Source organism: Mixophyes fleayi, chromosome 5 (genome assembly GCF_038048845.1).
Source record: "Mixophyes fleayi isolate aMixFle1 chromosome 5, aMixFle1.hap1, whole genome shotgun sequence".
Lineage (NCBI taxonomy): Eukaryota > Metazoa > Chordata > Amphibia > Anura > Limnodynastidae > Mixophyes > Mixophyes fleayi.
In genome coordinates, this window is record NC_134406.1 from 126,345,360 (window position 1) to 126,364,743 (window position 19,384).

At 42.7% G+C, this 19,384-nt stretch overlaps 1 protein-coding gene across 3 annotated transcripts in view; it reads right to left on the minus strand.

Moving 5' to 3' along the window:
* The window catches only part of GALNT1 (polypeptide N-acetylgalactosaminyltransferase 1), a 404,402-nt gene that overhangs the window by 65,322 nt on the left and 319,696 nt on the right, over window positions 1-19,384 (minus strand). For 2 of the 3 annotated variants that reach the window (XM_075212816.1, XM_075212817.1), the window contains exon 11: window positions 9,477-9,611. The exons of the other annotated variant lie outside the window; for it this stretch is intronic. In XM_075212816.1, coding sequence (XP_075068917.1) covers window positions 9,477-9,611 — 135 coding nt within the window. The remainder of the gene's footprint in view (window positions 1-9,476; window positions 9,612-19,384) is intronic. 3 annotated transcript variants of the gene reach the window in all.

The following is a 19,384-nucleotide window of genomic DNA, read 5'->3' on the forward strand; positions in this document are numbered from 1 at the left end:
ATGTAGTTCATTTTTATAAACATCATTTTCTCCACATTTTTGGGAAGTAACCTTCTACGGCGATCACTGACTAAGTTCCCTGCTGTGCTGAACACTCGTTCAGAGTACACACTGGAGGGTGGGCAGCTTAGGTATTGCAAAGCAAGTTTGTACATGGGTTTCCAAATGGCCTGCTTTTCTTCCCAGTAAGGAAAGGGACTGTCTGACATTTCCATATCAACTACCTCTTGAAAGTAATCCTCCACCATCCTTTGCATGTTTATACTCATATTGGATGGACTTATGGGCAAAGTGACACTTTTTTTTGAAAAATCCTTCAAACCAGCCCAGATGTTAAATTGTTCTCGTCTGCCCCCTGTGTCTTCCCTGCTTCTTTTTTGGAAATTTAATTTTTTACGAGCAACAGCTTGAGAAAGTGAAGGAGGACACGTCGTCAAGCCGAGGCCCAGTTCAGCGGCCAACTTGCTGAGCAATAGCTCCTTGCAAAAGTTCACATCTCGCTCATTTACAAGTAAAGACTCAATGTAGGTTTTAAACCTTGGATCAAGCACAGTGGCCAAAACGTACTGATCCGAGTTCAAGATCTTAATAACTCGAGGATCATTGTGAAGCGAATTAAGTACTTGATCGACAAGGCCAACATACTTTGCTGAATTGCTTGCTTTCAGCTCCTCCTTCATTTTCTCAAGCTGCTTTTCCAATAGTCTAATTAAAGGAATGACTTGGCTCAAACTAGCAGAGTCTGCACTGACCTCACATGTCACAACTTCAAATGGTTTCAGCACCTTGCACAGCACTGAAAGGATTCCCCACTGTGCAAGAGTGAAATACATCCCCCCTCCTTTCCCAATGTCATGACTTGTGCAATATGCTTGGATGGCTTTGCGCTGTTCCTCCATCCTCTGAAGCATGTACAGGGTGGAATTCCACCGAGTTACCACCTCTTGCTTAAGTTGGTGGCAGGGCAAGTTAAACTGCTCTTGGAGCTGCTGTAATCTCCTACATGCTGTGGCTGAATGCCTGAAATGGCCTGAAATTTTACGGGCCACCGAAAGCATCTCCTGCACCTCACGGTTATTTCGTAGGAAGCTCTGCACCACCAAGTTGATGGTGTGAGCAAAACAGGGAATATGTTGGAAATCACCCAGCTGTAATGCTCGCACTATATTGTTGGCGTTATCTGAAATGACATACCCTGGGGAGAGTCCGAGTGGTATAAGCCATGCATCAATCACATCTCTCAGTTTGCGTAACAAATTGTCAGCCGTATGCCTGTTAGTGAAGCCGGTGATACAAAGAGTGGCCTGCCTGTGACAAATGTTACGTAGTGGTGTACATGCTGCTGCTGTTCCTGCTGGTGAAGGTGAATGACCAACCCAGTGGGCTGTCACAGTCATATAGTCTTTGGTTTGGCCACTTCCACTTGTCCACATATCTGTGGTTAAGTGAACAGTGGGCAGAATGGCATTTTTCAGCGCAATCTCTACATTTTTACACACTTTTTGGTATAGTTGTGGAATAGCTTTACGGGAGAAATGGTGTCGCGATGGAATTCTGTAACGCGGACACAAAACCTCAATTAACTGTGAAAAACCAGCTGCGTTTATTGTGGAGATTGGACGCAGATCTAACACTAACATTGCAGCCATGGCGTCTGTGATTCGCTTGGCGACTGGGTGACTGCTGTCATATTTGCTTCCCCTCGCAAATGATTGTTTCACAGTTAATTGCTGAAATGTAGGACTGCTCATTTTATTCACCTGCCTCTGGGATGACGATTCACCCCCAGCAGCAGCAACAGCAGCAGCAGGACTAACGCTTTCTTCAGAGGAATCAATAATAGTGCCGGAGTCATCCAGCCTTAAGTGGGATGCCGGGCTAACTCCGAGCGCTACTGAGGATATTGATGAGGATGGTGTGGTGGGTGTATTTTGTAGCCGTCGGTATGTCGGTGAGCGGAGGGTCTTAGCTGATGAGGGAGTGCTTGTATTCTTTTGGGAAGAACTTTCAGCTTTTCCCAACACTTTGCCATGAACTCTCGTTAAATGGCGTAACATAGACGAGGTTCCAAGATGGTTAAGGTCCCTCCCTCGACTGACTGTGGCTTCACATACACTACAAATGGCTATACAATTGTTGTCTGGATTTGGGTAGAAATAATTCCACACATAAGAAGTGGATTTTTTTGTTTTATGCCCAGGCATGACAATGGCCTTTTTCTTGTCACGTGCCAGAACTGCTGCCACTGGTGCAGGACTTACACAAACAACCTCATCCTCATCAACATCCTCATTAGCGCCCTCGTCGCCTACACAAATCTCCCCCTCATCCTCTTCTAATTCCAAAGTGGCATCCTCAATTTGGGTATCACCGGCTACACTCGGGCTATTAAGGCACACATCAGCAGAATGCTCACGATTAGACATCCCACTGTTGGATGGACTCTCCACAGGGATTGTTGTCATTTGTGAATCAGAGCAAATATTCTCCTGTAATGCCTCACTGGTATCTTGCAGCTCAGCTTTGACGCGTAACAGTAGTTGTGCACCAATTGTAGCCTGGGTAACTTTTTGGGATCTGCCACTAATAGCCAAAGGTGAAGGCCTCATTCTCTCTTTGCCACTGCGTGTGTAGAATGGCATGCTTGCAATTTTTTTTTTATCGTCACTTAACTTTTGCTCAGTTACACTTCTTTTTCGCTTCAATACAGTAAATTTTTTTTTGGTTTTTGTTTTTTGCACTAATTTGAAAACACTCTGTTGTTTGACATCGCCTTGGCCAGATGACGTACTGGGAACACTAACATCAGGACTGGTGACAGAACCTGGTTGCTCATTTAGATCATATGTGGACTGCTTTGAATCCATTCTGAGCGCAAACCACTGGGGAGTGCTAAAAATTATTGAGTAGATACTGCTGACAGATATGACTTTTGACAGCCAGAAATATTAATGCACAATTATGGGGGACACCCCAAAAACACTGAGGTGTGCTACAAATTATTGAGTAGATACTGCTGACAGATATGACTTTTGACAGCCAGAAATATTAATGCACAATTAGGGAGGACACCCCAAAAACACTGAGGAGTGCTAAAAATTATTGAGTAGATACTGCTGACAGATATGACTTTTGACAGCCAGAAATATTAATGCACAATTATGGGGGACACCCCAAAAACACTGAGGTGTGCAACAAATTATTGAGTAGATACTGCTGACAGATATGACTTTTGACAGCCAGAAATATTAATGCACAATTAGGGAGGACACCCCAAAAACACTGAGGAGTGCTAAAAATTATTGAGTAGATACTGCTGACAGATATGACTTTTGACAGCCAGAAATATTAATGCACAATTAGGGAGGACACCCCAAAAACACTGAGGAGTGCTAAAAATTATTGAGTAGATACTGCTGACAGATATGACTTTTGACAGCCAGAAATATTAATGCACAATTATGGGGGACACCCCAAAAACACTGAGGTGTGCTACAAATTATTGAGTAGATACTGCTGACAGATATGACTTTTGACAGCCAGAAATATTAATGCACAATTAGGGAGGACACCCCAAAAACACTGAGGAGTGCTAAAAATTATTGAGTAGATACTGCTGACAGATATGACTTTTGACAGCCAGAAATATTAATGCACAATTATGGGGGACACCCCAAAAACACTGAGGTGTGCAACAAATTATTGAGTAGATACTGCTGACAGATATGACTTTTGACAGCCAGAAATATTAATGCACAATTAGGGAGGACACCCCAAAAACACTGAGGAGTGCTAAAAATTATTGAGTAGATACTGCTGACAGATATGACTTTTGACAGCCAGAAATATTAATGCACAATTAGGGAGGACACCCCAAAAACACTGAGGAGTGCTACAAATTATTGAGTAGATACTGCTGACAGATATGACTTTTGACAGCCAGAAATATTAATGCACAATTATGGGGGACACCCCAAAAGCGCTGGGGAGTGCCAAATATGAAGAAAAAATAATAAACCTCTATCCTCCTCTCTGCACTAGCGATTTTGGTTAGAGCAATTGCAAGAACAATATGGTATTCTCTGTCCCTGCTCTAATTAGCCTATGACTACACCCTGCTCTCTCCCTCTGTCAAATGGCGATGGATTGCTGTGGAGGCGTGTATTTATAAAGTTGAAGTATCGCGAGAACCGAGTCCCGAGATCCGACGACGTCACAATGACGTTCGGCCTCGATTTGGATTCGGAATGGGCGGGAGAGTACCGAGCTGCTCAGCTCGGTACTCGGATACCCAAAGTTCGGGTGGGTTCGGTTCTCGGAGAACCGGACCCGCCCATCTCTAATTTAAAAAGCACTCACTGGGGGGATTAGAGCTCTCATATAAACTCAAAATCTTTACTGATAAGTGTGGCAGATAAATTGTAGTTGCCACAATAAAATCAAAGTGAGTGGGTTATCATATACCCAGTGATCAGACTTTCCTGAATGATAATTAAAGACTGTATTGTCTAGATCCATGAGTGGAAAGGAAGGGACAGTGTGCTATTGTCAGCAATTTTCGCAATTCAAGGACTGTCTTAGAAACTATTAAAATTTTATAATCGGGTAAAAGAATGAATGTTATTAGCAGGTACGGGGTGGGCCGGACAGAATCAGTCTATTTTGGGCTGGTTTAATGACCGGCCCAAGCCTCTATTGCTTGGTGACTGGCCCCTCCTTCGGGACCAGCCACCTACTATCATTGGCCGCAGATCTTCTGATCCGTCCCCCTCCCTCCCCTCTCTCTGAGCCCCAGTGTCACATGGGACACACACCACGTTACAGGTGCTGTCCCATGTGTGAGGAGCAGCGCGAAGATGGGATGAATAAGGTAAGTGATGGGCTGCATGTCAGTAAAGTGTGTGTGTGGTGAGCAGCATGTCAGCAAAGTGTGTGTGTGTGATGGGCTGCATGTCAGTAAAGTGTGTGTGATGGGCTGCATGTCAGTAAAGTGTGTGTGTGATGGGCTGCATGTCAGTAAAATGTGTGTGTGATGGGCTGCATGTCAGTAAAATGTGTGTGTGATGGGCTGCATGTTAATGGTAACAGCTGATAAGGAGACAATCAGCCTCTTTCAATAGATATGCAGTGAATATGCAAATGTTTCCTCTTTCGGATTCAGGAGGAGTACACTTAAACTTCAAAAGAAGTCTTGATAATATATAACCAAATGGTCAGTATCTAATAGTAGTATATATAAAATATTACTTCCAATTCAGATAAGTGTATTAATCTCCCCATCTTGAATCATAGGAATTTCACAGGAATATAAATACATATAAATCCAAAAAATAAATATATTAATATACATTTCAAAAGAAAAACATAAAAAATATATATTTAAAACATAATTTCGATTTTAGAATAATTATATCCAACATATTCACAGAGCTCCATAATCATATCTCTCCTTTATATTGTAAACCATTGTGCTGTCAAACTACAAACACCACATAAATGATAACAGATGATATGGGAGACAACCAACCTCTTTTGATAGATATACCATGAATATGCAAAAAAAATTAATCTCAGATTTAGGAGAAATACACTTAGGGCTAGATTTACTAAGCTGCGGGTTTGAAAAAGTGGGGATGTTGCCTATAGCAACCAATCAGATTCCTAGCTGTCATTTTGTAGAAGGTACTAAATAAATGACAGCTAGAATCTGATTGGTTGCTATAGGCAATATCCCCACTTTTTCAAACCCGCAGTTTAGTAAATCTAGCCCTTAATCTTTAAACTAAGTCTTAGTATAAAGAATAAAACGAAATGATAAGCATCTAATATATATATAAAAGTATATTATAACCTCCAATTCAAATAAATGTATAAGTCTCCCGAACTTGAATCATGTAACATTAACAGAGACATATATACATTTTGTTAAAACAGAGATTCTAGTGTAGAAGCTCTAATACGCAATGAACTTAGTTCATTGCAGTAGGTCTATTTATAGTATTAGGGGTTTCCCACACTTGTGGGAAAATCTAAAATAAGCTCATTGTGTATCGGAGCTTCTACCTAGTAGAAGCTGTTTGCGGCAGTTTTGCTGTTTTATATATAAGCAAGAAGAATCATGGATTTTAAAAATATGGGGCCTTCCTGGCTGAAGACTGCGATCAACAAGTGGGGCTTCATGCCCAAGAAGATCAGAAGAGATTTCAAGCAGGACTTTTGGATCTACAAATTTATTTTGGACTTGGTTGACAGCCATTTTAGGATTAAAAGCTGCTAACGACAGATGAAAACTTCAGTGGTGAGTATAGGGAAATTATTATTTTTAATAAAAATATAGTGTGTAAATGAGGGTGTTTACTGTCTTTATTGTGGGTTTATTATTTGTATTAAATGTTAGTGGTTTTAATGAGGGTGTTGTGGTTTTGTAAACATTTTGGTTTGTGGAACTACAGGTCCCAGCCAGCCGTGGGTGTCAGGATATGTTGGCAGAATGCCTACACTATTTATGGCACACTGGCTGGGGCTTGTAGTTTCACAAAACAAAATGGCATCTGTTTCTTTCACCTATAATCGCCATTATTACCCTACACCCACCGCCCAGGGGTATAGGAAAGCCCTAGTGCTATCAGCACTGGGCTGTGTGTCCCTAGACGGGGGGCCCGCTAGTTTTTTTCGGCAGACCCCACTCCCTAGGGAATCCAGCCTAGTGCTGAACAGCCTGGGGTTGCTTTGTCATTATGGCAGGGGGACCCCTGCCGCGTGTTCCCCTGCCATAGTGCCATCAACCCCGGCTGGTTTGCCTAGTGCTGGTTCCGTGAAAATTTGCGTGGGGGGACCCCACGCAAACACAGTGCTGGAGGGGGATCGGGATCGCAAACACACTGCTGGAGGGAGGGGGGATCGCAAACACACTGCTGGGGGGAGGGGGGAACAGGATCGCAAACACTCTGCTGGGGGGAGGGTGATTGGGATCTTAAACACTACTGCGGGGAGTGAGCGGGGGGAGGGATCGCAAACACACTGCTGGAGGGAGGGGGGATCGCAAACACACTGCTGGGGGGAGGGGGGAACAGGATCGCAAACACTCTGCTGGGGGGAGGGTGATTGGGATCTTAAACACTACTGCGGGGAGTGAGCGGGGGGAGGGATCGCAAACACACTGCTGTGGAGAGTGAGGGGGGGGGGGTCGGGATCGCAAATATACTGCTGGGGGAGGGGGGGGAGGATTGGGATTGCAAGCACACTGCTGGGGGGAAGGAGGGGGAGGGGGTCGGGATCGCAAACACTGTTGTGGTGAGGAGGAGTATCGGGATCGCAAACACTGCTGGGGGAGAGGGGGGATCGGGATTGAAAATATATAGGTGTCATTCCCTTTGAATGACATTAACACAGGCTGCAGTCTACAGAGAGGGGCTTTTCCTCAGATGAGGGGGGGGGGTCTATGAACTGGACCGATGTTTGGTGGTATGTAAAGTTACTCAGGTCCGGGCAGATATATATGTATGTACAGTAAGAAAAACACCACTATTAATAATGTATCGGCTGGCTGTCATCTCCTGAGCGCTACAGCATAAATCCAATCTCTCCAGATCCAGCAATAGCACAGAGCAGTTCAAATCTCCCACCCCCAGCTCAGTGCAGTGAATAAATTAACTGATGTAACTGAGGGGCGGGTAGATTAAAATGGGCTCTGTAACAGCCACCTCTGGCACCGCACGGACCAATTAAATTTTATAATGAGTGCGGTGCCAGGGCTTAAAATGCTAGTGTGTGTCGCCTGAAAGTCCAAAACCCCAGCCATCGTCCCTGTACCCCGCAAATATGGCTAATTTCTCCAGCTTACTTTAGAAAATTTCTTAGCGAGAGGGGTCAGCCATATTTATACTCACAAGTGAAGCCACTCTGAGTACACCCAGCACACACCTCTGACATGCGTAACGTTATGAAATCCCCTATCTTTAAAATGGGGCATATTTTACCAAATTGTTAAAAAAAACTGTAAATGTCCCAAAATGTTAAATCCTCAAAATGCACTCCTCAGCCCTAATAGCTTTCTTACAAAAGAAACCTCAGGTCTTTAAACCCCCTGTACACAGAGTTTTGCTCTCCAAAAAACCCAGAAACAAGGCGACAAGCAGGAAGTGGAAAAAACGCAGAGATTTTGAAGTTTAGTTTATTCCAAATTTGTCATCTTTTATTCTGTTTTGCTGTAAATTGGCATGCGGCACCTGTGGACAGTTCTCCATTCGAAAGCCAAGTTTCAGCTTAATAGCTTTAATATGTTTTAAAATGTAGACCCTCAAACACCATGCCCCCCTCTCATAGATTTCCAATGGCAGAATGTCGTTTATTAGATGCAACCTTAATATAAGGGCATGACTGTACCCTTATAATACACACACATTTACAGTATACCGTGAAAAAAATATCTCTATCTCTCTATGTGTATACCAATCGAAGTGAACACTTAGCAGTGTCAGTATGAAAAATTTAAGTAATTGTAATTTAATACTTTAAATGGTTGGAGAAAGGGTAGGCTTTAATAAGAACAGATTTACTGCTGTGTTGTCAATAGTGGTGGTTCTGCATTTTGCTCTCGTACACATGGATACATGGTGAAGTGTTGCTTTCAGTTAGCTTTGTCTACACTTCTGGGAGTCCGTGGGGAATCCCTGAAATTCGGGAGCCCGGGAATTCAGGGAGCGTAGGCAAGTATGACCAAGGCACTATAACAAAGTTAGACCTGGCATTGCTATGGACTCATTTGTAAATGCTAACTTTAAAATATTGTTACATATTATGCTGATCATCCTTTGACATAACACCTGTGATGATATTATTAATAAGAAAAAACTCTTGTCTCAGTGTCAGCGATGGTGTATTAGAAACAACATATACACCCTGTCCCATGTTTAAAAGGATAATTTGGCCTTTTCATGATAGTTTTTAAAATATAACCCAACAGCCCCCTTGATTGCCCCTACCTGAATTGTGGTGCTCCTGTGATGTTAGGGTCTATAATAAAATCAGACACTCACAAGAAAGGGCTGTAGCATTTATGAACGTAAGAAGAGTGCTATGTCAGCTCTGCCTCTTTCTCCTGTATCATCATACCACAGATACTTAAGCCTGGAGCAGATCAATAGCGAGTTTGACGTAACGCTCTACCAAAGGCCTACTTGCAATTAAGGTGTTTCTTATGGGAGCAATAAGGGATAACAAAATATGCGGAAAACAAAACAAAAAAAATTAAACTCTCTATATCAATAAATATTATCATACAATACAATAACAAGACTAAGATTAGTTTGGAGGAGTAGGCACTGCTCTCTGTCCCTAAAAACAAGTGCTCATAAATAAAATATATAAAATATGAAGGTAAAATGTTATCTTACCTAAATTATCCACTGCAGTGACTACACTGTTCAGACTACAATTCAGAGCAGAATACATTCAAAGTTATCAGGAATACCTACCACTGGATCATACTCCCATAGCTGATTGCCTCTTAAATGGTGGCACTTAAGCATTGTGACTGGGCCATTAAGCTTGGAGACATCTAAACATAAATCATCCGTTCGAATTTCTTTGCTAGCTGTGTATGAGAAAACCTTAAAGAAAAATATAGAAAAATGCTGAACAAATATTTAAAAATACAACATTCATTGTAGAAGACATCAAATACACAGAAAACCAAAGCACCACATTAGCAGGCCAGGCAAGTGTATCTTCACGACTATGCTACTTGCAGGTTACTTAATGGATTTGTGAGTAGTAAATGTACATGACTTTTACCTGGTGTGGACAGTAGCACTAATATACTGTAATGATGCATCAAGTGACAAAACCAATAGTAATTTATATGTAATACTTTATAGTGGATTACTGAGATTTAACAGCTATTGGGGGGAATTCAATTGGCCGTGTAACTGGTAAAAGTAACGCGGCCTGCGCATTATTACCGTTATTACGGTAATAATGCGCTTATTAACCATTATTATGGTAGTTTCAACGCAGGCTTTTTGCTCGCAGGAGCCGGGGTAAAAATACCGCAACAACACAATAGCTTTAACGCCGCACTAATTCGGGGGAATTTGAATTCCCCCCATTGTGTTTTTCTGTACTCGGTTGAAGCATCTAAATGGATTAAGGAAACACGTTTAGTATTTACCTCATACCTATGGGAATCCATCTAGAAAGTCGGCTACTTTGACTTTATATTGGCTTCCGGTTTATTTTATGAATAACTTTTTCCCAGAGCCATCAAGAAAGCTTTGTAATTAAACATTTTAAAAATGTAGAAATACACATTCAAAAGTATAGCCACAGAAACAAAGTCACTTTGTAGGATGGTAATGAACACAAAAAATATATTTACATCATCATGATTGAGATTGCAGTGAAAGGTTGTAATCAATAAATATTTAAGTTGTGTGATAACTAGTCGTCCTCTGTAATGAACATAGAGTAGAAAGACTTCTGCAGTCATTACACTCAAAGATTGTTTAAGAAAAATCTACACACACACACACACACACACACACACACACACACAATCTTTAGTATTTATATAACATAGAAGCCTGGGTCTTAAATACTGTAGAGAAAGTGTCGAAGTCAGCAAATTGAATAAAGTCATTTCAATTAAAGTCGAGCAAACTTGGTTGTCTTTGTCTGAAAAGATGCGTACGGTATGCTACGGCGTACAAGGGCACGCTACGGCGTGAAAGGGCATACGCATCCACTACACAGTAGCAGTAATTGGTCTTTTACCATACATTTGCACAAACACGCATACTTATAAAATTGTACACATTAATGGTAGTTGCAACACATAGTCAGTTATGTCGAAATATAGTAGTATTTATGTGTTATATTAAAGTTACATGCATATTAGTGAAATATACGGAACAGGTTGAAGAAATCATATCATGAGTGGTATCATAATAAACCTCTTAACATTTCCTACTGTTTGGTTCACTTTGCGAAGGAATCGCAGAGTGCATACACAAGTTATGAATGATAGGGAATTATGAACTACTTAAGACTAAGGAATCTTGGCGGGAAGAGCCGAGTATACCCCCTGGAGAGGTGACCCCCTCCTTTGGATTCCTTAGGATGAACTAGCCAATGATTGACAACCCCTTGGACCTTCCTGAGACATGGACCAATAGATGCAAGCTATACCATCTTCATTGTATTACTGTATTTCTGTGTGTATATAAGCAGCAGCTTCACATCTAGTGTTCAGACATCTTGTCCCCAGACTTCAGGATTGAATGACTGCACACTGGATCCAGAGCACCTGCGATAAGTAACGGCTGTATTTATTATCAATTCACTTGAACATATTATTCTACTATTTGCGAATAAATCTTTGTACGTTGGAAACACAAATCGAGGTTCGACAATCGTTATTGGTTAGCGACAATACGCACTTAACAATTTGGGGGCTCGTGAGCTTTGAAGGTTTCGTTGCCGATGATACGCAAGACCAATGGATTTCGGTTCCGCAACAAAGGGTGGAGACGTGTCATATCCGGGTAAGAACGCAATGTGTTCAAAACCTGAATTTTACTCTGTGTTGTGAAACCGAATGTTCATTTTGCATTGTCTAGGGCACGCTAACTAGAACCTAGGGACAAAAGAGAAAACGGTTTCTTTTTACTGTCATTGTGCGTTTTAACTGTATTGCATTGCTTAGCGTATGTGTATTTCCTGCTGTGCGTACGCGAAATTCCGGTAGATTTGCCACATGGTTAAACAATCATTTTGATAGTTATTATATGTATATAGTATAATTACTTGTGAAAACCTCAGACATTATTACTGTTGTTGGGAACTTTTGATTTTCTGCGCAGAAAAAGGTGTATAGTGTGTGATTTTGTAACGTAGATACACTGTTTACTATTCATTGTGCTCAGTTGCTGTCTGACGAGGCGGATTGCCCAACTGAAGGACGGTATACAGGGCAGGTATACTGAATGCGAAAACCGGGTTTTCGCAAAGTGCTACCAATAGATCGCAAGGTTTGCTAATAATTAGTATTGGTAGGCAGTGCGATCTAACCGCACCGTTAGTGCAAATTGGTGAAGCAGCTAGGAGGAATTATACTGGAAAGGCAGGTTGATTTTATCAACTTGTGCTCCCAGCGATAATAAACTCAGCAGATTTTGTGGTGAGCCAGGGTATCGAGGAGCTGATAGCCCTTGGGGCCCACAGTGATATTTCTGTGTTAGTGAATTCTTGTTCGGAACAAGAGAAAGCGAGTGGACGCGGCTATCTGGAAATACGTTCACAAGGGCATTAGAGATCTCTAGCAGTGATTGTAGTAACAGGGTTGAAATTGTTGGGTGGAAAGAACAGAGCATTGCGGTGTGTCTGTGTTCCGTGTAGATTGGAGTTGTTCAACATGGGTGCTAAGCATACGCTAGAGATGGTCAGTGTACTGCCTAAAGAAGGTCCTATTGGTTCAGCGAGGTTTCTCATGTGTAATAAATATGGTGCATACGCAACTGTGTATTGTGACACGTGGGTCAAGATGACCAAAGATTGTGATAGGCCTTTCCCAACAATAGGAAGTTTTAATGCAGAGGTACTAAATACTGTAAAAGATAAAGTATGGTTGATCAAGTCAACGAAAAAGACACGTGGCAGAGCAGCGAATACACAGTGGAAGTAGGCGTGGCTAAAAGCGCACGGACAACGGACGTGGCCGTTGAGAAGCGTGGCGAACGCAGCGCAAGCGCGCCCCGCCACCTTCTGTGGCGGGAGAGGCAAGTACAGCAGTTATTAAAACTGAAAAAAGAAAAATTGCTAAGTTGTATCCTGTTTTAAGCCAGTTTAAATCAAGTGTATCTGAAGATGAAGATGAACCCACTGTGATTTCGGCCACTGCCCATGCTGTTAGTGTACTAGAGGCTCAGCGCAAGTATGAGAAAATGGCTGAGATAGGTGAGAGTAGCGTGATCACTAGGAGTGAAAGCATTCTAAATCTTGAAACAGCAAATCCTGTAGTGTCCCCTGAAGTCAGTGAACCAGTGGGTGCGTACCCAGTCCGCACAATATCAGTTCCCAATGGGAAACCGGATAAGGATGGTGTAGTTCCTTTAAGAAATGTTACAATGCATTGTCCCTGGACTAGATCAGAATTGCGTTCCATTATGACTGAATTCCCAGATCCTAGAAAAGAGTTGGCAAAGTGTCAGAAATTTGTTAAAGACTTAGGAAATGCACACAAACCAACCGATAAGGATTGGCGTGTAGTGTTGATGGCGTGTCTTCCTCCCAATACTGACATACAAAAATTTATTAAAGATTGTTTGTTGGAGGAAGATGACACCTTGACTGATGAGATTAACCAAAAAAATATAGAACAAATTGTCAAACACTTAGCCATCTATTTTCCAGTAGTAGTAAATTGGAGTAAGATTTTCACCATAAAACAAAAGGATAGTGAAACAGCCTCAGACTACTTTGCTAGAGCTATAGCAGCGATAACACGGTTTACTGGGATATCCAACATAGGGGAGGACCCACATCATAGAGAAGTAGCTGTAGGAGTATTAATGGATGGCCTTAGAGAAAATTTAAAAACCAGAGTACAAACCACATTACTTAATTGGAGAGGCATCACAGTAGATTCTCTTAGGGAGTCTGCTGTGGAGCATGACAAAAACCTTTTTAGACAGAAGGAGGAGAAAGGTGATAGGTTAATGACGGTAAGTATACAGGCTCTAGAGGGGTTGCATACACGACCACCAGCATACAACCCATATAACAAGAAACCTAAAGTGATCAGATGTTTCAGGTGTAACGAAGAAGGCCATATTGCAAGAGACTGTAAAAAAGCAAGACAGGATACACATATGGATAGGGAATCATATAGGTATCCTCCACGGAGAAACACACATAGGCAAGAGAACACACCGTTACCTGCGCATGTTATAGCAGCAAATGCTGCACGGGAAATCAATAGTCAGCGCTAGGGGTCCGGTCATACCTGTAGTCTACAGCCAGTGAGGTTAACTGGGAGTCAGAGAGAAGAACCAACAATGATAGTTGACATAGCTGTTAGGAAAGAAACTTTTCTTGTAGATACAGGGGCGGCCCGATCTGTGATAACCTCTCCTTTCAATCTACAGGTGACCAGTAAAACAATTCCAGCCATCAGGGTAACGGGAAAAGTGTTGCATTATCTACTAACTAAACCAGCTGAGGTTAATATCGGGCCCCTGCATACCAAGCATTCGTTTCTCTTGGCTGCGGCGGCTCCTACTAACTTGCTAGGGAGAGACTTGTTATGTAAAATGGTATGTGTCATATACTGTACTTCTGATGGTGTGTTCTTAGATATACCGGAGAAGGTCGCACATGAGGTACAGGATATATTGGACACCCCTCAAAGGTTAATGTTACACTCTCCTGTTATAGAACAAAGTCCATCTCAAGTAAAGGGGATGTTGTTGGAAATACCAGGTTCACTATGGACCAGAGATGGACAGGACACTGGACTGATGGCAAACGTAGCCCCTGTCATGGTCAATCTAAAAAGTGGTAGGATAGCTCCAAAAATCCCACAGTATCCATTAAAACCGGAGGTGGAACTAGGAGTATATCCTGTTATTGAGAGGCTGTTACAACAAGGGATTTTAATTCGTACAGCCAGTACAGCAAATAGTCCCATTTTCCCTGTGAAGAAGAGTGGGGGGAGGGGCTATAGATTAGTCCAGGACTTAAGGGGAATTAATAAAATTGTTGAGAGCCAATTCCCCGTAGTGCCGAATCCAGCTGTCATCCTCATGCAGATTCCACCGTCTGCCAGTCATTTTATTGTCATTGATCTATGTTCAGCTTTCTTCTCAGTCCCTCTTCACCCTGACTGCCAATACCTTTTTGCATTCTCCTACGGGGAGTGCAATACACATGGACCAGACTACCCCAGGGGTTCATTGACATCCCCAGTATTTTCTCCCAAGCCTTACATGAATGTTTGCAATCCTTTCAACCCCACAATGGGTCTGTTCTAATTCAATATGTGGACGATTTGTTGTTGTGCTCTGATTCTTTTATGTCATGTTTACATGATACTAAATTGTTGTTGCTTCATCTTTCACAAACAGGGCACAAGGTGGCAAAGGATAAATTACAACCATGTCAGACTAAGGTCAAATACTTAGGACACTGCCTCACCAAGGGGCTAAGACACCTGACAACCAACAGGATTGAGGCCATACAACACATGACTCTGCCGCAGAGCCAGAAGCAGATTCGTAATTTCCTGGGGATGTGTGGATACTGTAGATCCTGGATCCCAGGTTTTTCTATTCTGGCATTACCATTGCAGGAGCTAGTCTCTTCCTCAAAACCAGAACATGTTATACACACAGAAGAGTCAGGGCAAGTGTTCTTTAATCTTAAAGACAGTCTGACTAGAGCACCTGCATTGGGAATACCTGATTATGAAAAGCCTTTTGAGCTATTTTGTACAGAAGCTGATGGTTGTGCAGCAGGTGTCCTCGCACAGAAACATGGTGACGCTAGCAGACCGGTAGCATACTACAGTGCACAATTAGACAATGTGGCAAGATCACTCCCAACATGTCTCAGAAGTGTAGCAGCAACGGCTCTTCTGGTAAGTAAGAGCGAGGACGTAGTATTAGGACATAATTCAACTATCTATACACCCCATGCTGTATCAGCTCTGTTAAATTCAGCCCAATTCAGACATGTTCCTTCAGCTAGATTCACAAAGTGGGAACTAGCCCTGATGGCACCCTCAAACATCACCATCAAACGATGTAGCACCTTAAATCCAGCTACATACCTTCCATATGTGTCTCAAGAGACACAAAGGGTGGGAGGTGAGGAGACCCTGGTTGATGATGAGTTAGGCAAGAATACTGACACGCATGACTGTATGGAACACCTGAATCAGACCTTTACTGCAAGGCCCGACATACGTGACCCCCCCTTAGAAAATGTAGATTGGTAATGTAGAAAATGTAGAGGGTAAATAAGCCAATATATATACTGACTCTAGGTACGCCTTCGGGGTAGTGCACGATTTTGGGGCCCTTTGGCGTCTTAGAAACTTTACGACAGCAGCAGGTACGCCAGTGGCACACTCACAACACATAAAAGGACTTCTGACAGCGATACAGTTACCCAGAACAGTAGCCGTCATAAAGTGCAAAGCCCATACCTTTGAAGAAGACCCAGTGTCATTGGGCAACAACAGGGCAGACGAAGCTGCTAAATGGGCAGCAGGGCAACCTATGACTGTATCGACTGAGACTCTGATGGTTTTTCAGACATTAGACATGCAGAAATTAATTGAAATGCAAGATTTGTGTTCCCTGCAGGAAAAGGCGGTCTGGAAGGCGAAGGGATGTGGTCAAGAGTCCTCTGGACTCTGGAGGGATGGACAAGGTAAGCCTGTAGCTCCCCGAACATACTATCCAAGCCTGGCTGAAGCATCACACGGCCTGAATCACCTGGGTAAAGAAGGTATGTGCAAACTGGTGAGAGCATACTGGTGTGCTCCTGTATTTTCCTCTCAGGCTGGTAAGAAGGCAATGTCATGTCTTACTTGTTTGAGGAAAAATATCGGGAAAACTATTCCAACTGAGCCATCCCACATCCCTCCTACAGACGGACCTTTTCAGGTAATACAAATTGACTATATCCAATTACCACCGTGCAGGAATCTAAAGTATGTGTTAGTGTGTATTGATGTGTTTTCCGGTTGGGTAGAAGCATATCCGGCAGCCACTAATACTGCTGTGTTCACTGCAAAGAAAATTGTACAAGACATTGTGTGTAGGTTCGGTATCCCTAGAATCATTGAAAGTGATAGGGGTACCCATTTTACTGGTGATATCTTCCAAAATATGTGTAAACTCATGGGAATCGGTAACAGACTTCACACCCCTTACCGACCACAAGCCAGTGGTAAGGTGGAGAGAGTAAACGGTACTAAAAAGAACAAGCTTGGTAAGATAATGGCTGAAACTGGATTGGCATGGCCTGAGGCTTTGCCATTGGTCCTCCATAGCATTCGGACCACTCCTAGACCTCCTCTTAATCTGTCCCCCTTTGAGATACTGTTCGGACGACAGCCTCATTTGATCGTGAGTCCACAAGACGACTTGGAAGTGTAATAATGAAGTGACTGTACAATATCTTATAAGAATGAGAAGACAGCTAAAGCAACAACAACAAAAACTTAAAATGCTGTCACCTGGTATGGCAGAAACGAACTGTCATGATGTTGAACCTGGAGACTATGTTATGATCCGCAATTTCTTACGTTTAGGTTGTTTAACAGACCGTTGGGAAGGCCCGTACCAAGTGCTGCTGACCAGTACTACATAACTGAAGGTTGCAGAGAGAGACACTTGGGTCCATTCCACCCACTGCAGGAGAGTCCATAATCCGGAGAAAGTGCAAGATAAAACTGAGACCGACGACATAGATCTGTCACTTGTGAGTCTGTTCCGGGAGACCTAAAGCCTGCAGTCGAGACACCTGAACCAGAGACGTTGCCCCAGAACTATCTTTCCAGCGATGGAGTGGCGGTTTTTGTTTTTCTTTTGTTCCAGGATTTTCCTTGTTTTTACTCTTTCTAGGACATTCTATTTTTGTGAAGGAGGATGGAGGACGGAGGAGAGTTCTGGTAGTGATACGGATGAGATGGAGGCAGAGGAAAAGTTATTAGGATACTCAGAGCAGCCCATTATCAAACTTGGTCCGGGGGTTATGAAAAGGTCTGCTAGCTCAGGAACTCGGAGACAGTGTGAGGGGCTATTGTCTGATGAGTATTGTATCTACAAGTTCTGTGACTCCCTAGTTGAAGAGAGATGCATCCAACGATGCCAGTCCCCCAGTACTCTGAATATAGGCGGGCATCCTTTGGAGGATTATCACTCCCTGGTGGGTAAGGTGCTAAACCAAACCGAGTGTTGGGTGTGCTCTCACGTGCCGCAAGGGCAGCATAATATAGGACTAGTGCCATTCCCTCTAAACATATCCGAAGTACTCAAATTGAGGGGTGGGAGGCCCATAGACGGGAGGTACAATAACACTAGGTCCCCTAGTCTGACGCTTCGACAATACTCAATAGGCAGATCTTTGCTGTGCCTAAATATATCTCATGCAAAGCGCCTGGAGAATTGGGAGGCTGACCTATCAGATCAGACAATGGCTCGCCACACTCATTTTAGAGGGAGACTCACAAGGTCACTACTAGGCAGGAATGTTGATGGAAGTCACAAATTAGGGCGTATAACCAAACATAAGAAGGTATCCATTGGAAAAGTCTCTACAGATAAATGTAAAAATGTCATTAATGCCGACACGTGTCTAGAGCAAATGGAGACACTAGGCATGGGTAGTTTTATCAAAACTCTGTGTGATATAATTCATGGGCATACTGTTCCTTATGTTCTCCCTGATGATGTGTATTTTGTTTGTGGAAGGAAAGCTTATTCCTGGGTGACTCCGAGTTCCAAGGGCCTGTGTTTCTTAGCTAAACTGGTTCCTGAAATCATGACTATTACTCATGAAGAAATGGTTGGTATTCACAAGACTACATCACCACCATACATACAAACACAGTATGAACACCGTGGCAAGAGAAATATGATTCCTGGTGAGGAACCCATAGCTACAAAATTGATTAGTGAAACTGCTGGTTTCCAAGTTATGGTTGCTCTAGATCTCACCAGGACCGCTCGGGGAACATTAAACTTTAAATATATCCAAGACCTAGCTAAATTAATAGATAATATCACCGAGATGTATGATGACACTTTCAGATATACTGGAAGGGAGCTACAAGCGTACAAGAAGGAGTTGGTGCAACATAGACTGGTACTAAATTATCTCACCTCTTTTACTGGTGGGTACTGTGTAACACTGGCCACCCAGTTCGGTGTCAAATGTTGCACGTACATCACTAATAATGCGGATGACCCTAAAGAGGTTATAGACCGGAAGATGGATGAAATTTTGCAGCTGAAATGGGAATTTCGAAAGAGTCACAATTCTTCATTATATGAGGTCGGGGAGAAGGTGGCGGGTTGGTTCTCGTGGTTGAACCCTGTGAAATGGTTCTCCGGTCTGGGGGAGTGGGTACAGGAAATGGTTGCTAGTGTAGGTAAGCTCCTTCTCCTTATACTGGGTGTCATCTTAGCAATTTGTTTAGTTGTCAAATGTGTTCCTACTGTGTTGAAGTGTGGAAAAAGGTCTCATAGGAGTAACACTGAGAAAGAGACTGAAAGGGTGGTACCAGATACCGAGATCATGGTCTGTGAAGAAGTATTGTATAATCCTGAACTTGAAACGGTGATTGGGTGATAGTTTATTACACTATCAAAGGGAG